The sequence below is a fragment of the Toxotes jaculatrix genome, chromosome 6 (assembly GCF_017976425.1).
Source record: "Toxotes jaculatrix isolate fToxJac2 chromosome 6, fToxJac2.pri, whole genome shotgun sequence".
NCBI classification, from domain to species: Eukaryota; Metazoa; Chordata; class Actinopteri; family Toxotidae; genus Toxotes; species Toxotes jaculatrix.
Window position 1 is genome coordinate 24025020 of NC_054399.1, and position 20119 is coordinate 24045138.

Consider the following 20119-nt stretch of genomic DNA (forward strand, 5'->3'; position numbering starts at 1 on the left):
TGTATGTAAACAAAATTATGAATCACGACTGGTGTATATTCCACCGCCTGTGGAGCACTTGTAGTTTTCTTTATAGAAATTGTTTCTATGTTGGAGGTAGTTTGTGTTTATGTTGTACTTTCGATGTTTTCCTTTTCAAAGCAGCTGCTCTGTACACACATCATCAGGATAAATCTGTTTGTAAACAGTCAAGCCAAGTTCAAATACATTCTTTACAGTACCGCAGCACTATGATACTAACGAACGAGCCATGCCAGCTACATATTACAACAAACAAACAGGGCAAAAGTATCAATGAGGATGCACACACACACACTTTCAGCTGACTACGTTACCCATCCACAATGACTGAGCAAAAACATAGTTTAATTTAACTGTGATACTTTCAGTCTGTCAATAACAGTTTTAATACTGAAGATTTGTTCATCAGCAGAAAAAAAAAACACCCTGGGCTCATAAACTGAATATGCAGGGCTGCACCAGCAGAGGATGGAGGAGGCAGAGTCCCCAGTGAGACACAAACTGGTTTTACAGACTAATGTCTTTCAGAAAGGAAAACAGTCTCCAGGTAGATGTTGATGAAGAAGTTGTTCAATTACTGACTGTGTCGTTTTCTATGGTCATTTTCACTCTGGCCTGTGAGAAATTAGGACAAGCATTTTCCAGTCTTTATTTTTATGTATTTATTTTAATTGACGTTTCATAGACAAAACACTGAATCCAGTAAATACTCTGCAGATCAATGAAAACGACGGTTAGCTGCAGCACATCAGCAAGCCTAAATTAGATTAAGATCTGCTATGTGATTATTGGTATGTGTATGAGATATCAGCTCATCATCATCATTCATATTCCCTGTGCGTGGGCTGACAGGCTTATCGCAGCTCAAGGACACACACTCGCCCAGTTTTCAGCCCAAACCTGATTTCAAAACACAGTGACACAGTGTCTGACTGACTCCTCTACTCACCGTATCCTTCTCCTCTCCCCCGCTCTCCTGCTGCTCCATGTTGCAGAGTTTCCTTTTGTTTTTATTCTCTGACCTCTTCATCTCTCTCTTTGCCGCTGAACCCCCTCCTGGTGTGTGTGGGTTCGGCCCGGCTCACAGCCCCCGTTTCGCTGCGGCTGAATCCTCTCGGTAACTTCAGTTAGCTGGCTGGCTCAACGTGTCAGCTCGCCTGGCGTCGACCTCAGAGACACCTCGCTGCCAAAATGAAATTCATCGCTTGTCGATGCAGTTTGCTGAGTTGAGAATCCACTCAGGGGCTCGTTCCAGCCAGCCATTCCCCGTCAGCGGCCAGTCCTGCGGCTGTGGATGGCGAACTCAGAGCCTAGCAGCACTTTTCATGCTGGTTCCACATCTGGAAAACCCGTTGTGACAAGCTGTCAATCAACCTTGCAGGGCTGGTTTCTTCTCGGAGACAATTAATGACAAAGGCGGTTTACGATCGTTCACAAGGACAGTTTAACAGTGAGAATGATCCATGCTGAGCTGTGTTCTTGGTGCAGTTTCATCCAAAACAACTTGTTAGTGAGTGAGTGAGTGAGCAGAGGCAGCTGCTAGCTACCTAAGCTAGCTTCCCGCTGCGTGACTAGCTGAGCGGCTAGCCGGGCTACCTGCCCTGAAACACCGTGACACCCATGACAGGTCACTCCTAACGGACGGCTTCAGATGACTCCCGTCTGCAGTCCTCGGCGTTTTATCCGTGTTGGTGATTAATCAGGCCGTGAATGTCCTCTTCAGGTGTTCTCCCATCATCTGATAAAGGCTGAGATCTGTGTGCACACACCGGGTCGAGCTCCGGGTTAAACTGCAGCCGCGGCACGGCACGGCGCAGCTTGTTTCCTGACTCTGACTCGCTGACTGTGGTGTCAAGTTAGCGAGAGCGAGGGTGCCACGTCCTGTCGAGCTTTACCAGAATAAAAGCACAACTAAAATTATATATGTATCTATTTAGTCTTTTGTGAGATGTTTATGAAATATAATTTAAATGTTAAATGTGGAACTACAGCGTATGGTACAGAACACCACAGAAAGCAAGTCAGTGGTTAAAAAAAATGTTATCAGTGTAAGCAGTAATTTAATATACGTGGTGGGTCCTGGAGTAACAAGTATGTAACAACTGTATTCAGATGTACCGTGTCTTACATGATACCAGAAAGAAAGAAAGACAGACAGAAAAAAGAAAAACTGACAAACGGTAGATTTATTCTAAAAATATTAGCAGAGATCCCCGAGACGTCATCAGATAATATCGACATTCAGCGATACTCAGGTATTTCCAATCTTCAAGCGTTTTATTTTGAAACCACACCAATCTTGTTCCTCCCTCTGCTCTCAGCTTCATCTACTGACACAGCGTGCTATATGATTCCTTCATGTTAAATTCCACACACACTCATAACATGACAGAGGCCTGTAAGAAAAAATAAGAAATAAATAAACAAATGAAATATAATAAAAAAAAAAAAAACGTTATTTGGGTTTATTTTGAATACGTTCTTGTGTGTGGTTGTTGTGTGTGTCTGTGCGGGAGAAGGTGCCAGCGATGACAATAATCAGTTTTGTTGGACTCTGGTGCCACCTGCTGACCAGTAACAAAAATGCCTTCAACGCTTTGTTTTTTAATTTCATTCTTATTTTCTCAGTGTGACTGTTTGTTTGTTTCATTTTGTTTTTCCAATCAGAGTATTTGTAACATTTGTTATTATGATGGGAGAATGATACAACCAGCCAAAGAGTAATTAACCAATGATTTACAAGAAATTAATTTATCCACAGACATTTTACTTTGTATATAGCACAGAATATGTAAAGATGATACTATATATTTTATAATATAGTACTATATCCTGAACAACGCTCTATACCTAAGTAATTTATTTAATGTGACATTTTCTTTTTTAAATTTGTTTTTTATGTAATTATGTAATTAAAATAATAAAATTTTTGCAGGCTGTAATGTAAAAGGTGTTGCTGCATTCTACTTTAGTCCAGAGTAAATAAAATTAAGTTTATTACAGTTGATCCATAAAAGACAACAAACAGGACAGAAGTTGTTTTGTCCCCTTTTATTGAAAAGGTCCTTTTTTTCTTTTTAACCCATATCATTTTTAATAAAGAGAACATGCATAAAAATACAGCCAAAGACCATCTCTTCTCTCACAGCAACAAAAAAACCTGCACTGATGTACACACTCTTTAATATTTACATACATGACTGTGGTTCCTAAAACCACATAGACACTAAGAAAGACACAAACTTTGACCTGTGGGGAATTACACAAAAGAATATTTAAACTTTATAATTTTACACCTGATTTGACAACACGCCTGTTGCTCACTTTGGTTGATCTTATTGCTTAACATAGAAATCATTACAGTGCTTTTTTCTGCTGTTACCTTTTTTTCATTTTGTATATAAAACTTTAATCCATATTAATCCAAAAAAAAGTGAGGGACGTTAAACTGTTTCAAACTGATTGTCAAAACTGAACACATTCATCCAAAAGTCCATTTGTTTAAACCAGTTCAGCTTCAGGGACAGATGACATGGCACTTTAATACCCAGGCCTAACACATCAACACAAAGCAACCACAAAGGCTAGTATTGCACAGTAACCCAAAAATTGCATATTTCAGTAAAAGTATTAGAGGGCAGTGAAGCCACAGTTCATGCACAAAAAGAAATGGGTAATTTAATATACAGAGAAAACAGGTAAAACAAAAAAAAATGAAATAAAGAAAGAAAAAAAAGAAATAAATTAAAAATTTAGAAGCCAGTGTGAATTTCAAAAAAGTTCATTTGCACAGTGAGCGTCAGTGTTCTGCATCTGTACAAACAGATGTTCATGTCTTGATGATTTTTTTTTTTGAAAGTGATTGTCATCTTGAGGGAATTTCAACCATAAAAAGATTCACAAATTTAGCAAAAAGAATAAAAATAAAAACACCTAAAGAATTAAAAAAAAAAAAAGATTTTAAAAAGATAAAAGTATGGTCCATTTTTTCTAGTTACAAACATGAAATGTCATCTTTCTTGGACCGTGCACTAAAAATTCATTTCTCGCCATGTATTACAGATTGTCTGACAGGTCACTGAAGGCATCGCACACACTGCTGAGCAGCTTGATGACTGCCGTCTGTACCATGTGCTTGTTTGTTTGTTTTTTAACACTGGTTTACTAAGACGCTGCACATCACAGCAGCTTCATCAGAAGGCTTTCCAACACAGCATGTTAGTGTTTGAGCAGGAAAAAAACTGGGTTGGACCCTTTTTTAAAAAGCACATCTTCAGAGAACTGACTCCATATTTAACAGTAATACTCTGGAGTTTCAGGACAAAGAAAAAAATCCTAGATTGCTGTTTTATTTGACAATGAGTAGAGGAGAACATTATCTACCAGCTACATGACCAAACTGTCTATTGGTAGTTCTATGTTGTTTTCTCTTACATCAGTAGTTGGCCATTTTATAACATCATTAGTACAATTAGGACTAAAGAAAAACATGTCTACTGTACCGTCAGAGAGTATGGCTTTGTTTCCACAAGCTGCTCAAACCACATGCAACTATCCTACACACTAACTACAAATACAAGCTTCAACAGAAGCTGAGAGGAAGCACTTTGCAGTTTGGTTTTGGCTTTTAAAGCCTCCTTTTTCCTGCTGGCATCAAGTGGATTTTTGTTTTTTGGATCCCTGCAGAGGTACAAGGCTGAAGATGGTTTCTGATCAACAGCCTCTGATTTACAAGTCGACAGGAAACTTATGGGAGATTTTTCTCTTTTTATGTTGTTCTTAAACTGTCAGTGGTCAAACATACCACATATCACATACAAAATCCAAAGGCTGTGTTAAACCACCTAGACCATGTACATCAAAACATACTATGGCCAGACTCAACAAATCTGGACTAAATTTCCCATAAGAGTCCAAATACTGTTTTAAACCTGGTCTTTGTGTTTCTTTTTTGTGTAAAATGAAAAAAAAAAAAATACAAAAAATACCAGGCTTAATCAGAAGTCAGCTTCAGCCGGACTCAGACTGGCCTCATAGAAATGAGAAAAACACTTCAGTTGACGCCCTGAACAAAAGCTCTCATAACACCTATACACATTATACCCATATGAAAGCAACCAAAAAACAATCATTCACATTCATGAACCATCATCAACCAGCAGAAACCTACCAACACAAAAACAACAACATTCATCAGCACTCAGACAAACGTCACTCAACTGAAATGTTTCTCCGGCCGAGCAGAGCGCCAGAATCTCCAGCACTTTCTGTTCGAAGAGGAGGTGATGACGAGGAGGAGGAACTCTGGGCTGGTGGACTACAGGAAGGCTTCCTGCAGGGGGCGCTGGTGGTGAGCAGGTCCCAGGATAGCAGAGGAAGAGGAGGAGGCAGCGGAGGAGGAAGTTTGAGGCATCATGACACTCCAACCAGGAGAGAAGGAGAGCTCACAGAAGCCTCCTGTGTTTTCACCTGAGCGACAGAGCAGGAGATAGTCAGAGACAATCTGGGTTATTTCTGATTTACCTGTAATGTCACAGGCATAACTTTCTATTTTTTTGATAAAACCTACCCTTAAATTAGTAATTACTATTCTTAAAAACTTTCCCTCAAATAAGGTCAGGTTTAAATCCTTTTTGTCCTTGTCACCTTCAACATTGTATTCTCTTAAACAATCCTTCCTAAAACATGTTTGACAGATTGTTTGTTTACTCAGAAAACCTGAACCTGAACAGAAGGAAGAAGTGCACCTGGTTAAGAACGAGGAGGGAGCAACTTATTCAGAGCAGATCACATAACTGTAGGCCAATTGCACAATTTATTAATTTGAGGGAACTAACATTTACTGTGCACACAAGTTAGTGGTTTTAAGGGAATCATGTGTAATATGAGAACAGAAACATTTCTCCCTTCACACCTTTAGACTCAGTGGATGATGGCTTCAGGGGACATAACAAAAACAACCAGATTGTGTAGAAGAAGAATCGTGATGAACACAAAAGTCTGTCAAACAACACACACTGTCAAAAAATAACCTCCAGTGTAAATGTACCTTGTGGAGTTTTTATGATTTGCATGCACAACACATCTGCCTGTAAAGTCAGTGTCTCTACAGTCAGGTGGTGTACACTTTAACCAGGTGAAAGTGTTAGCACGGCAAAAGATACAAACACAACAGAGACGTCAGCAGTAAATCATTCCTTCTTAACACAGCTCAAAAACTCCACAAGGTTTGAATTCATCATCTCTTCTGCAGTCAAATCATTGTCAAAGTGATTCTAAAACATATTTTTAAAATATTTTAAAAATATGGGATATTTCCAGATGTATTAGAAAAGCTACTTTAGCTTCGAAGCCTCCAAGCTGGTGCACGTGTTTGACAGCTGAGCCCACAGAGGCATCAAGGCACAATGTAAACGTACTTGGTAACTGCAGGTTACAAGCCGAGCCCAGCGTTTTGTTAGCACAGGTGTTGAAGAATGAGGACTGCAGCTTTTAACACATGTGGATGTTTACAGGTGTGTTACAGCTGCTTATTTAATTATCTATTGAGCCTGAGCCCTGACATTAGCTGTGACCCTTTTCTCTGCTGGATGTGTTTTTTTTTTTGTTTGTTTGTTTGTTATAATGTCCCATGCTGCTGTCAGGCTGTGATCCAACACAACAGGTAATGACTCATGAAAATAAGTTTAAAATAAAATGGGCTTCATTAGCTTCTTGCAGAAATATTTTGAATATCAGGGTTTTCATCAAAAAGCAAACAGTTTCATCATGATATCAGAGCAAACACAGCAAAGCCAGGGGACCGTACCTTTACCAGGCCAGGGGTGTGAGGAAGAGGAGGGGGGTGAGAAAAAGGAAGAGGAGGGGGAGAGAGGAGGAATGGAGAAGGAGGTTTGGCGAAGGGAGGAAATCCTGAGCTCGTTCTCCTGAGGAGACTCAGCAGGAGTCAGAGGAGGGAAACAGCAGGAGGAGAGCGGTTGTTACAGAGACAAGAAAGAAACAAGGATTTTAATTTTTAATGATCCACTTTTGGTATTTTATCTCTGCTTCTTAAGAAAAACACACATGTCCCATCATCTCACCCAACACCTCAGTTATTCTCACCTGCTGGAACAAAAGGTTTATTATGCTCAGTGATGGGAAGACCAGCATTAATGTGTGAGAACTCATGAGCTCACCTCTAAGTTCGTCTTAGCTTTCCTCAACACATCCCGTGTCCTCGACACTGAAAACAAACACATCATTTATCATCATTAATGCGTCAGTCAGCTAAACAGGACCTTTGAGATAAGCAGGAAAATACAGGACTGACTCATAACTACAGAGCCACTCGAATGTCTCTGCTCTGTGTCGTAAAACAACGAACACAGTGGGAGGAAGGAAGAGGAGAGGACCGGAAAAACTAGACAGAAGACGAGCACGCAAGAGAGTGAAGCCGAGCGACAGCAGATGATGATGAAAAATCACTATCATTCCATCTCAGGATAATTGATCTTGTTCATAACGTTGGTGATCTGACTCTTGATCAAAGAGCGACAGATCTCCAGTGACTACCAGACCAAATCAGGACAGATTCAAAAGAGAGAAAATGCAAATATCAACACCGATCTGTTATAACAATGAATAATTAAGAAAACAGCAGTCTGATAGGAGGTTTTATATGTGCTACCAGAAACACTGAGGCTACATCAGTGACTCACGCTGGCTGACGATAAAGTGCTCCATGCTATCTTTGGTGCGGTTGGAGCTCTTCAGTCTCCCCATGGCATCCTTTAGAGCCTCCTCTTGTTCTGAGAGCCTCAGACGGAGAGAAACCACCTCCTCCCTCAGACACTGATCCTAGAAGCACCCAGACATTCACAGTTCAATTAGAAAAAAAATATAAATAACATAAACTGAACAAAGCAACAGCAAAAGCGACAGTAAATCATTTTTTATTGTTGCATAGAGTCTCGATCTTAGCAGGTCAGTTAGTCTGATAGAAACACTTATTTGCTTTCTTTCCAAAAGTGACACATGTAAATTAGTCAGTTTTAAAGCTCTATTTTTAAACTTAGCTCCTTCACATGTTCCATTTCATCTGACACAGCTTTCTGGATTTTCTTTTTCTTTAACTTGGATGCTGTGACTTGGCGTCAGCACTGACCTGTTTGGTTTCCTCAGAGTTCGGCAGAGCTGCCCTCCAGAACATCCGGAGCAGAGAGTCGGCCTCCTCCAGGATCCGTCGCAGGGTTTTAGTTTCAGACAGCAGCTTCTTCGCTGACCCTGAGTCTGAAGGCTGTGACACAAAACACCAGATGTTTAATGTACTGAATCTTCAGAATGTCCTGACCTGTGGGTATTTGTGGTTCCTGAGCTTCTCACCTGATGGAGCCTGAACTCCTGCAGGGCTGGGACAATCAGGGAATGGAGGGTCGCGTCTATCTTGCAGAGCAGAGCACTTCCCTCCTGGATCTGCTGCTGCAGAGCCTTGAAGTCATCAATGTGGCCCACTGCATGGCGGCCATGACGGCTGGCAAAGGAACCATCTGGAACTTGGCTCTGCAGGCTCGAGGATGCTGGGAAAGAAAAACAAAGAGAATTAGGAAGAATTAAGGAAATGTCTGGAGCTAAATGAGACATGTTGCTTTGTTAAGTACAGATAACTGTAAGACGACATCGAACTGTGCACACATCTGAGCCGCTGAAAGTTAATTTCTCACCATGATCAGCAGCTCCAGTCTCGTCTGCATGTTTGTGCACAGACCGTAGAGGAGAGGAAGGACTGACGAGTCCAGTGTCTCTAACAGGTGGAGAGGGAACGTTCTCTGTGGAGAAAGATCTCTGTCAGAACCGAACTGCAAAAATCTTCTTCTTAACAACTATTTCCTGTAACTGAGTTCTCATGTAGTGATCTGATTTATTCCATCTTATTTTCAGACACACTGACCGTTGAAGAGCTGCCTCCTGGCTGGAGGCTGTCCGTTCAGCTGCTGCTCCAGCTGGAGGTGCAGCTCTCTGGGGTCAAAGGTGGCAGAGCTGTGTCCTGACTGGACACTGTCACTGCCCTGACCTGTTGAGAAACGCACATGAGTAACTTGAGAAAGAAATCAGCGTATCTACTGAGAGTTTTCAATTTTAATCTCCCCCTCTCTTTTTAAGAAATAATCACCAGGAAACTACTTAGTCTAAATTGAAAATTTCAAATGTCAGAGACTTTTTATTATTTTGTCTTTGCTGTTTTAGGTTTTAATAACTGGTGTAGGAGGCGTTCTGGTGCTTTCATGGCTTTAAGAACACCTGTGAAGTGAATTTAACATCATCATGTCCCTGAAGACAGCCATAATTCCAGGTGTCTGTTCACTGTAGAAAAACAAGATGTCCCTGGAAGTTTATGTAGAAGCCTCTTACCTGAGTGTGTGTTGGTGGTGGCTCCACCCACCCTGTGGCACACCTGCAGCTCACACTGAAGAGAGTGGACCAGACTGTGGCTCTCACACAGCTGCTGCCGGAGGACGCTCACCTCATGCTGGAGTCTGTCAACACACAAATAAATAAAATCACATTGTTGTTTCACAAAACACCTGCTCAGTCACACTTCTTGTGAGGACACAAGTTAACACACGTTTAACCCTGAGCTGAAGAGTCTGACCACGTCCGACCTCACTGACGAGCACTGCTGGACGTGGTCAGAGGTGTGTGCTCTGCTGCACCTGTAACCCAAGAGTGATATCACAGCGTACTGTCACACCCTCGAGTACATTATTACATCACTGCAGCATGGTGAGAATTAAAGTAATGGCTGGTCCTCATGTTTCCAAAAATGTCTTAACTATCAAGATTTCACACTGGTCCTCAGAGAGACAGTACCATAAGAACAAGAACACACACTCACTGACACACACACACAGACACACACACACAGACACACCTGTTGATGGTTTCCTGGTTCCTCTGTCGGTCCTGTTTCAGCTGCGTGACCTCCTGATTGTGAGCTTCAGTCTCAGCTTTCAACTTTCGGCTTTGCTCCGTCCACCTCTCCACCTCTAGCTCCGTCTCCTTCAACCTAGCCCGCTCCAGGAGCACCGCCTCTCGCAGCCGATCCACCTCTTTACTGCCCTCTGCAGGGCACAGGTTACAGTACAGAGCTGAGCAGGTGATTTGATCGAGACTCCACCAAAAACGATAATTTAATTTAAAGAAAACCTTTAAATTTTAAATAATTACGAAAATGTTCATGTTTTAAAAGCATCCCTTCAGAAACCTCTAAAAATAGGTCCATAAATATCAGGGCTGGGCTCTGTTTTCTCTGCAGTCTGGGTTTTGGCCCAGTCAGTGAACATCAGATTGTACCTCTGCTGGCCTGCTTCAGTTGGTTTTGCAGACTGACGTTCTCCTCCTTCAGAAGTCTGATCTCACTGGAGAGCTGACCATCCGAGTCCAGACCCTGGATGTAGATGTTGGTAGGAGCACCTGGAGAGGAGGAGGAGGGATAAAGATGCAAGAGGTCAAAAGGGAAACACCTCATTTCCCTCATAAGAATAATTATACCTTCACATTCTATAGCTTTTTCTAAACAGACAGCTCCCTTCAAGGAGAATCACTGAGGAAACCAGTAGGAAGTCAAAGGACCTGTTATACAACAACTTTTCACCATGTTTTTTAAAGTGTACATTAATTCATCTAGGATAAGTAAGATCTGAAAAACCACTCGGTTTGGATCCAGTGTATCATTACCTTTCTCAGTGGCGGTGCGGGCCAGTCTGTCCTCCAGCTGCTGTCGGAGGCGATCGTTGGTCTGGATGGAGTCCTCCAGTCTCTGCCTCAGACTCCTGACCTCTCTCAGATGCTCCTTCATCAGGTCTGAACCTACAGACAAAAACCCAATTAGTAACCTGCTTTTAGAGACGACAGTTCTCTGTCACACTTTTCTCTATTATACACTGTAGTATCTTAGTAGAAGTACCTGACACAAAGCAACACAAGAACTAAAGGATTACATGAGTGTTTTTCCATATTTTGTCCATTTACTGCAGATGAAAAGTGCATCGTTGCCTCTCTGTGGTTCAAAAGTCACAATCTCTCCTTTTCCTGGAAGTGGCTTTTAATGTGAAACATGAAGTGGTGAGTGTAGTTGATGGTAGCAGCAGTAGAAGCAACTGGAATCAATCAAACTAAAACCAACACAGAAACACTCAGAGCAGGAGGGTGGTGAGTCTGACAAGACTCTTTTGTTTCACTGATGCAAAAATATGCAAAATGATAAATTTGTGATGTGAGCTACGAGTGTACAACTCATAAATCTGTAAATCTGTCCCCACTCAGTGTTTTGTCCCTGACCTTTATGGAAATTAGATTCTCTAAACCAAAAGTCGACAACAAACACCTAGATGGAGCGTTTACCTGTGTGGCTGGTGCCTGACTGGTACCCTGATGATCCTGACGACAGGTCAGCTCCGAGTCTCACTGGTCTGGTACCATAGGTCATATCCCACAGTGCACTGCTCTCCAGCAGGCTGGCCCCGGCTTTCATTGCTTCCAGACTGCTGCTGCTAGCAGCACTGCTGAAAGGAGAAGGCTGGTATCCATGGAAGGAGAGAGGCAGGAAGGCTGAAGAGTCCGGCTGCTGGTGGGTGAACGGGAAACCCTGAAGAGGTTTGGACTGGGGAGTAGAAAACCCTGTGGAGGAAGAGAAAATGAAACGAGTGATTAAATCTAACACTAATGAATGAAGGAAACACTGCAGAACAACCTGAATGGGAGGAATACTGCAGACACTGACTGTCTATTTTAAAAATTATAGCACGTTAGTGAGACACAGAGGAAGAGAAGAGTAAAAGACTGAAAGAGAGAAGAAGGGATTTCTTCTGACTCAGGGAACGAGTTTGTTAATCAGCCAAACAAAATCTGTCTGGTTTGGGGTTTCTCAAAGCTTCATCCCTCATCAGTGCTTTAAGATCACAGCAAATCCCTCTCCAGCTGGGTGCTCCGGGTTCATTAGGCATCAAGTGAAGTTATTTAATGAGAAAGAAAGTACAGTGTGATAAAGATAAAGGCAAAGAGAGAAGGGAAATGCAAGAAGAAAGAAAAGAGAGAAGCGAGGGCAGTTGGGGAGATGTGGATTATTAAAGCTGGTCAGCTCTCACTCCATTTCACACCCTGTGTATGAACATGCAGCAGCATTAACATCGCTCATGGTGAGGTACCAGCTCCAAGGCTCATGCTTTTCAGATGTTCAGACATATATTTTATTGAGCAGCTTCCTTCACATACAGGTAAAAATTATTCAGTTGTTGTTCTGCTTCTTATCAGATGAAAGGTGTGTAAAAACTGTGTGAAGGACTTCAAAACTTTTAGCACCCCCCCAGTGGTGGTACAGACACAGACTGAACCAGACTGAACTGTTTTTGGCTACAATCAAGTAAACTGAAGCATGTCTGAAAGCTGGTGGAAAAAAAAAAACAAGTTCATCTGCTGCTCCACAGGAGCTGCTGAGGAAGGCATCAGACTGAAGATGCTGGCTGAAAAATCTGTGCCTGTCCACTGACTCAGCTGTTCATCACCTCCAGTGTCTGACTTTCCTTGCCACTGACGATGGTTTGATTTTGAGCTGATGAAAATCTCAGTCTGATGTTCTGCACAGTATCAACTGAGCTTCAGTTAGTTTAGATTAAGTTTTTAAAACTCTCCCATGCACAAACTCATGCGTTTACAGTCCGACCGACGCACTCTCACTGTCTCCCAGCTGCCTCTGCAACATCTGCAGCTCCTGTTGCACCTCAGCCAGGGAGAAACCCACCCCCCCGCTGCCCTGGTAACGGGTTCGCAGGGTGGTGGGGTGGGGATGAAGGGGCAGGGATGCACTTTGGGTGGAGGAGGAGGGGGGAGGGTGGAGGGTGGCAGAAGTGAAGACTGAGGCTGGAGCTGGGAGGAGAAGAAGAAGAAGGGAAAGAAGAGTGGAAGTGTAAAACAGATGAAATGAAAAGCTGGCTGGACAACTGAAAGGATGAGAATGAAAAAGAGTAACAGGAACAGAAGCAGGTCAGAACACAGCATAGCTATCTCCTACCTGTCTGACTCTGCATGTCTGCAGGTTTGTGTGGTGAGCCAGGGCATTGCATGCTGGGACAGCTGAGGCACGACTGGGTTCTGTGGGATGAGGTGATGGATGGAGGGACAGACGGATGACGGGACGTGGTGCTACTGTGAGAGTGGTAATCTGGAAATGAAGGAGAGTCTGCTGTCACCAAAGGACATAATGGATGGAAGAGACTGTGGACACAGACGTCATGTGAGACTGTGTGTGTGTGTGTCTCTACTCAAAGCATGAGATTGATCCAGGACATTCTGTTATTTGTGATGAACAGAGAGCCGGACTTAAAGGATGGGTGTGGTGATGTCATTCTATAGGTTTCCTCTCTCTAATGAATCCCTCTCTTGCCACATGTACATAAACTGTTCAGCTACTGTGTGCTTTATACAGAGGTGTATGAATACTGGGTTAAGCTGGGTGACACCGGGTGAGGCTGGGTGACGGGGGTCCTGCTCTCACCTGTGCTGACTCTGGTTGAAGTCCGTGCTTCCTCCTGACCGAGCTCGCTGGCAGCGTCCATGTCAGAGCAAAGCTCCAGGTCCTCGTTCGTGGATCCATGCTCATCAGACACGTAGGAGATGCGATCTGATTGGTCGGTGGTGTCAGAGAGGGCGTGGCTGCTGCAGGGCGTGTCAGAACGATGAGGATGATGGTGTTGCTGGTTTAATTTGGCTCGGAGAGACTCGATGACTTTGTCCTTCTGCTGCAGCTCCTTACTGAGCCTGTACACACACACAAACATGCACAAGCAAAGACACACATACATACATTTAACATGTGTTTTAGTTGGTTTGTTTACTTTATTCCAGACCACAAACCCACTGTGACCCATACATGCATTAAAGTTAATAAAGTTATCCCCTCCCTCGTTTTTAAATCACCAGCCCCGCAGACTTTACACGTGGTTGTTAAATTTCTAACCACACGTCAAATACTTAAACCATAACTGCTGTTTGTTTCATGATCATGGCTTAGACTGGTTTGTTTTTTCAGCAGAGACTCAGTGGATCATTGTTCACTCATGTGGCAGAAGCTTTTATCCACAGTGACTTACAAGTGAGGGACAACACGACAGCTTCAGCACAGCAGGAGACATTGAAGAGAGCACTAAGGACTAAATCTATTCAATGAGACAAAGTGCAGGAGATCTGGCAAAACAGTATGAGTCAGAGGTGTTAGGAGAGGACGGGCTCTCTGAGGAGATGAGTCTTCAGGAAATAGCTGAAGACAGAGAGGGACACCCTTGCCCTGAGGACCACAAACAAGGACAGTCTGGACTGTAGTTGCCCTGAGTGCAGGGACAGCAGGATCTTGACTGAGAGATGAAGAGGAAGATTTTGAGGTTGATACTGTGATGGAGAGATTAATTCAAACTGGTCTCAGATCAGGTTTTGTTACATGTCACAATGAATGGATGAATGAAATACAATCCAGGTAATTTACAATGAAAATCTGTAAAACTAAAAAAAAAAAAGAACTTCCACTGCACTAAGAGAATCTGAGAGTGTGAACTGCCTTGTGACTTAAAGGATTAATGAGCATTAATGAGTAACGATGTACCAGGTGTGTGAGTCACCTGCCTGCTGATCTGGACTTGTATCGGCTTTGCTGACTGCGTCGTGTTGCTGTGGGGAAGCCTCTTAGTGACTTATATGATGCATCACAGCACACGGGTGAAAACGCTGAATCACACTTTCTCAAGAATAAAATATTTACACTGAGATGAAGTGACTGACAGAAAAGCAGGAAGGACAGAGGTACGGAGAGAGGGGGACGACACCACGACAAACGACACACAAGTTATGAGCGGAGCTGGGTGAGCAGTGGGTCATCTACAGCTGATGGAACGAACAATGATGTGTTGGTGCACAGATGCTGAGGTGAAGGTTATTCATCTAAATCAATGACACGCAATACACACACGCACCATATGTGCCTGTGGTTACACACATATTCACAGACCCACATTTACATGATCACTTCATCATTAAAGTCAGTACTTTTCCATCTGAGCTGATGTTCACATCTTTTCCTGTGTCGTCTTTCATCTATTTTCTCTCAGAACAGATGCAACATTTAAGTGAAGTACAAATACATTTTTACAAAAACCTTTGAGTCTCACTGTTGTGTCCCATCTCTTTCTGATTTGTGATCGCTATCATTGAACTGGTTGTGTTTTGTTCAATATTATTTTCACTGTTTTATTATTGTTTCCAGTGAAACCCTCAGGGCCGCTTCTTCAGAAGTGTGTTTAGATGTGCAAAAATACACTAACCGATTTCTCTAGAGCTCAGTGATGAGTTACATTACATCTTGTTTGTTTAACTCATACAAAAACAGAAACTTAAAACCAAAAACCATATCACCAACCAAATCTGGCAACCCACAGTACGGCCGGAGACATTGCACAGAAGTACTGAGCAGTTTCGGGGTGGGGTGGGGGGGTGTCACCATCTTACTTGTCGAGCTGTGTGAACAGCGCCCTCCTCTCCCTGTCAGTGTGTTTCTTCAGCAGCAGCAGTTCTCTCTCCTGGGCCTTCCACTCCCACAGAGAGAAGGAGAACAGAGAGTCTCTGTACAGCGGGCTGCTCTTCGACAGCATGGCCTTCCACAGAGGAGCCATCAACCACCTTCAGAACCCTGCCCCCCACCCCCTCCTGCTCCCCCGGCCAGCAGCCCTCTGCCCGGCTACTGCCCGACCATGCCTCCTGTCTGCCCTCAGGCTCCTGGGTCTTTTAAAATTTTCTCTGTAGCAGTTTTTCTTCCCGTGTCTCCACAGGAAACGGAACGTGGCTCATTAGCTTGGTAGCCGAAGTCCTGACCCCTGAGTGTGTGTGACAGCAGGTACAGTGGACAGGCGGAGCGTGAGTGAGGGATAAAGAGATGACTGAGCTTGTGGACGATCAGGTGAAAAGCAGAGTAAATCCCGATTAGGTTTGGGCTTCCCACGGAGATGGACTTTGGTGACTCCCTTCACACACACACCTACACACAAGTCCTAGGAGTGTATGGGGCTACAGATGGTAACCCAAATAAATCCCAAATCTCAGGTCCCCAAATTAGTCGTTTTTGCAATAAAGTCTTGAATTGAGACTTGAAAGGAAAGTCTCTTATTACTGTTTTGGACACAACCTCTCATCCCACCAACAGCAGGAATCCTGAGGGAGAAATGTAGTGACGGAAGAGCGACATGAAGAGGGATGGAGGGGAGAGGGACGTGCGTATTAACGGATGTCCGGATCCCGAGGGCTTGTATGTTCACGCTCCACCAACCATCAGAAAAAGAGAGAGACAGAAGCTGGATGAATGATCATCCACAAAGCAGCACTTCCTCTTTCTCTGCTTGTTTGTGTGTTTTCAGAACACATCTGTCCACCTGCAAAAACACAAGCAAGCTTCCTCCCTGATGCTAAAGCGAACTCATAAAACTGAAAGTGAGGTTCTTCCTTTCAGGATCTGCTGAGGAGGTGAAAAAGTAAAAATGTTTCCCACACTGACAGCAGGAGCTTCAGGATGATCCTCACATGAAGAAAACTTTACATCCAGCTTCAGCTTGTGGAAAATCCAAGAACTGATTGGGTAAGTTGGTGAAAAAGCAGACAAACTCAAATCAAACTCGCACGGTCCTCTGTCCACAAATTTAAAAAAAACCCAGGTTTACAATGAGTAAATCTTACATAACCGCGATCAGAGCGCTGCTGGATGTTTAGCACGATGTGCTGCTGCTGATACAGTGTAGCAAACTGATGCTCTATCCATCGGGCTTCATCCTTCTGCTGCTTCCCCTCACGTTCTCCCTCCCTCTCCCTCTCCCTCTCCCTCTCTCTCTCTCTCTCTGCAGTTAGCTGCTCCTGACCTATTTCCCTCCCCATTCGAGTTCTTAATAACTTAACCTGATTAGAGGCCATGTCAACATGCCCCGAGCCCCACGCAGCCAGCAAAAGCCTCAGCAGCATTACGCCATCAGTGCAGTCACACTCACAATGCAGGCGGACGTATACATGCACTTATCACTGATATGTGTATTTAATTTGACCACAGTCACAAGAAATGTTAGTCTCTCTGCAACAGACAGTTTTTCCCTATTTATTTGCCCTTTAGTAATTTTAAGCTTGTTAAACTCATCTTGTTTGACACTGCCTGACAGTGTTGTGCATCATTTCAAATTCATTTTGCAAAAAACTCAGTCTGATGTGTTTTGTATATTTGTAAACTTTGAGATCTCAACTAGACTTTAAAATGTGTGTTTGAAGAACCAGTGTGCAGGATTTACTGGGATCTAGCTGTGAGTGATGTACAACAACCTACAACGGCCTTCAGGTACTGTAAAAACATGACAGGCCCTTTCTAAAGGCAGCGTTTGGTTTGTCCATCCTGGTTTATTGTAGGAACATGATGGTACAACATGGTGCGCTCTGTCGAAGAGGACCCGCTCCCTTTGTAGCTATGAAAGGCTCGCTCATGTTATAAGTGTGATATTTCACTCAGTTTTGCACCAACATGTATTAGAATAAATGATAATTTAGAGTTGTCACACATGGGCTTTCCTGAATCTTTGAGGAGTAACTCGCAGCGTAATGTTAACACCAATAAAAAAAAAAAATTCATACAATTTTGAAGAAAAATTGTCTTAAAAAATGTAAAATTGATAATTAAATTGTTTTAAATTGTTCAAAGTAATTTAGATTTATTCAGTAGGTTTAAATTTTAAATCCTTTCTTGGTAAACTATGGATTTTTTTGTAGACATGGAGGTCTGAATTTCTGATTCTGTAAGTTGTGTACAGGTTTTCTTTACCACTGGCTACAATAAGAAAACCCTCGTCAAAGCTTCGCCACCATGTCATGTATTCTTACCACTGAGCTGTCTGTACATCTACATATATAGACTCACAATATGTCACACAGCTTTAGTGTGAACTGAGTTAATACATAGGTTAATGCACAGCCCCCCCCCGCTCCCCCCAGAATCACAGGGCTCTAAATCAGACTGTCGCAGAAAACACACTCGATAATTCTCCTTCACATCTGGTCGGCCATCTGTGCTACAACAACATGATGTTAGATTGCTGCAGGCCTCTCTCTCTCTCTCTCTCTCTCTGTCTGCCTCTATGTCTCTCTATCTCTCTGAGGAGCAGCTCTAATTACTCGCAGAGCAGTGTTTGTTTATTGGGGTTTGACCCAGCACTCACCTTTCTCTACCCAACAACAGTGGTAGGGCTTAAAGGAGCGTACCAGTGTTTTAGCCTGTTTTAGCTCATTTGCTAAAAATGCTCTGTGCTTTCATACAATGGCTGTTAATTACCTGTCAACCTGTCAACCTTGTTCCAGATTTATAAACTGCTTTTTTTCCACCTTTCATGAAGCCATTTGATTATTTCCATCTCTCTCAGGTGTGAAAATCAAAAAGTCGTGTTATGTAACAGTTCAGTGTTGTGTTAAATGTGACTAAACATCCAGGACATTCCTCGCTCGTCCAGAAGCAGTTAGCTTCTGGTCTAACTGTCTGGCCTAACTGAGTCATACTGATATCTGAGGTTCATAAGACGAGTATGTGTTTTACAAATTCTTTGTTCGAAACTATTTTCTACTGAAGGAATAGTCCTACAGGAAACTATTCACACTGAGGTTGGGAGATTATTCAGAGACAGTGGGACTTTGTACAATATCACATTCCACATGGAAGCACTGGCAGAAAACATTTGAAAGTCTCAGCTTAAAAGTGAAATTATGTACATGGCAAAGTGAGAAAATGTGATTTTTTGTAATGCTGAATAAATGATCGTTTATCAGTAAATAACTATTAAAGGTACTCAAATCTCTAAACTTTAAAAATGCATCAGTTGATTTACTTGGTAACAAGCTGAAAATGCACCACATGACATTTTACCATCTTGCAAGGTTAATTAACATGTTAGCTATTAGGTAACACGTTAACTACCCACTGACTTCATACATTCAGCAGACACAGAACAACATGATCACCCCAGTGGGGTGGTTTTTGAGTTTGTCTGATGAATGAATGAACCAAATATTTACTCTCCTTTAGCTCTTGTTTGGTCTCCACCACCCTCTGAGTAAAACTAAATGTCCCACTTTATTGCAACATTGTGCTGGAAAACCAAACCAATGAGCTTAAAGAGGCAACAAAGAGCTGTTGTGGTTCTGAGTCTAAACGCAACGAGTGACCCCTTTGACATTACACATAGTGATTTGATTTTAAAAATATTGATTAGTGGAGCTTTTATGACTACATGACATTTTCTCTAGTGAGCTCTACTACTAGTATAACAACAAAATAATATGTTGTTCATTCTGTAATAAATAAAGAACCTTACAGCAGGTTTAGACCCTTGTGTTCCTCTTGTGTAACTCAGTTTGTCCTGATCTCACTTGTCGTGTGCTTTTGTTTTTCTCTCATCTGTCTCTCTTTCTCTTTTTGCTCTCTGCCTAATTAGCTGACCAATCAACTGGACAGTTAAGGTCCATGCTCAGACATCAGCTGTGACATCCCTGCTGGACACGACACCACAGCAGAAATTAATGAATTGTACGGCGGTGGCGGTGGTGGTGGGGAGGGAGGCCCAATTATGGCTCTGCCCTGCAGTGTCGTGACGTCAAGGGACTTTGGGGTTTTGTAATGCAGTGATGTCAGAACAACTTTTCTGACTTAACTAACTGCTGAAGGGCCCAGACGTCGAGCCAGCTGCGACCGGGAGCAGGAAATAAGACTCAACACTGTGCGTAAGAAAAAAGACGAATAAAAGAAACTGAAAAAAGGCTGATGAGGGACAAAGCAGCATGATAGATTACTTGGATTTGAATGTTAATAATTAACTTTTCAGATGTGAAAACACTTACGGGAGAAAGAAATGTATTCATTTTGGAAGCAAAACCACTCCTATTCAAATTCTATTAAATTATACCCTTCTATTCTGAACCATATTTAAAATCTTGTAAATAAAGTTAGAGAATAAGTTACTTTCTAATTTCTCTGTCCCAGAATTTGAACCATGTCTGTTAAGTG

At 42.6% G+C, this 20119-nt stretch overlaps 1 protein-coding gene across 6 annotated transcripts in view; it reads right to left on the reverse strand.

The window, feature by feature from the left end:
• Nucleotides 1–4156: 4156 nt before the first annotated feature.
• LOC121182948 (phosphodiesterase 4D interacting protein) overlaps nt 4157–20119 on the reverse strand; it is a 78451-nt gene continuing 62488 nt past the window's right edge. For 3 of the 6 annotated variants that reach the window (XM_041039637.1, XM_041039636.1, XM_041039631.1), the window contains 16 exons: nt 13553–13815; nt 13070–13219; nt 12730–12924; nt 11404–11679; nt 10738–10869; nt 10354–10473; nt 9932–10121; nt 9412–9536; nt 8951–9073; nt 8724–8828; nt 8386–8579; nt 8168–8299; nt 7722–7860; nt 7200–7246; nt 6830–6947; nt 4157–5490 (listed from right to left, as the gene is read on the reverse strand). In XM_041039637.1, the coding sequence (XP_040895571.1) occupies nt 5339–5490; nt 6830–6947; nt 7200–7246; nt 7722–7860; nt 8168–8299; nt 8386–8579; nt 8724–8828; nt 8951–9073; nt 9412–9536; nt 9932–10121; nt 10354–10473; nt 10738–10869; nt 11404–11679; nt 12730–12924; nt 13070–13219; nt 13553–13815 (2461 nt within the window). In that variant the 3' untranslated portion in view covers nt 4157–5338. The remainder of the gene's footprint in view (nt 5491–6829; nt 6948–7199; nt 7247–7721; nt 7861–8167; nt 8300–8385; nt 8580–8723; nt 8829–8950; nt 9074–9411; nt 9537–9931; nt 10122–10353; nt 10474–10737; nt 10870–11403; nt 11680–12729; nt 12925–13069; nt 13220–13552; nt 13816–20119) is intronic. The other 3 variants (XM_041039632.1, XM_041039633.1, XM_041039634.1) reach the window with 3 other exon arrangements.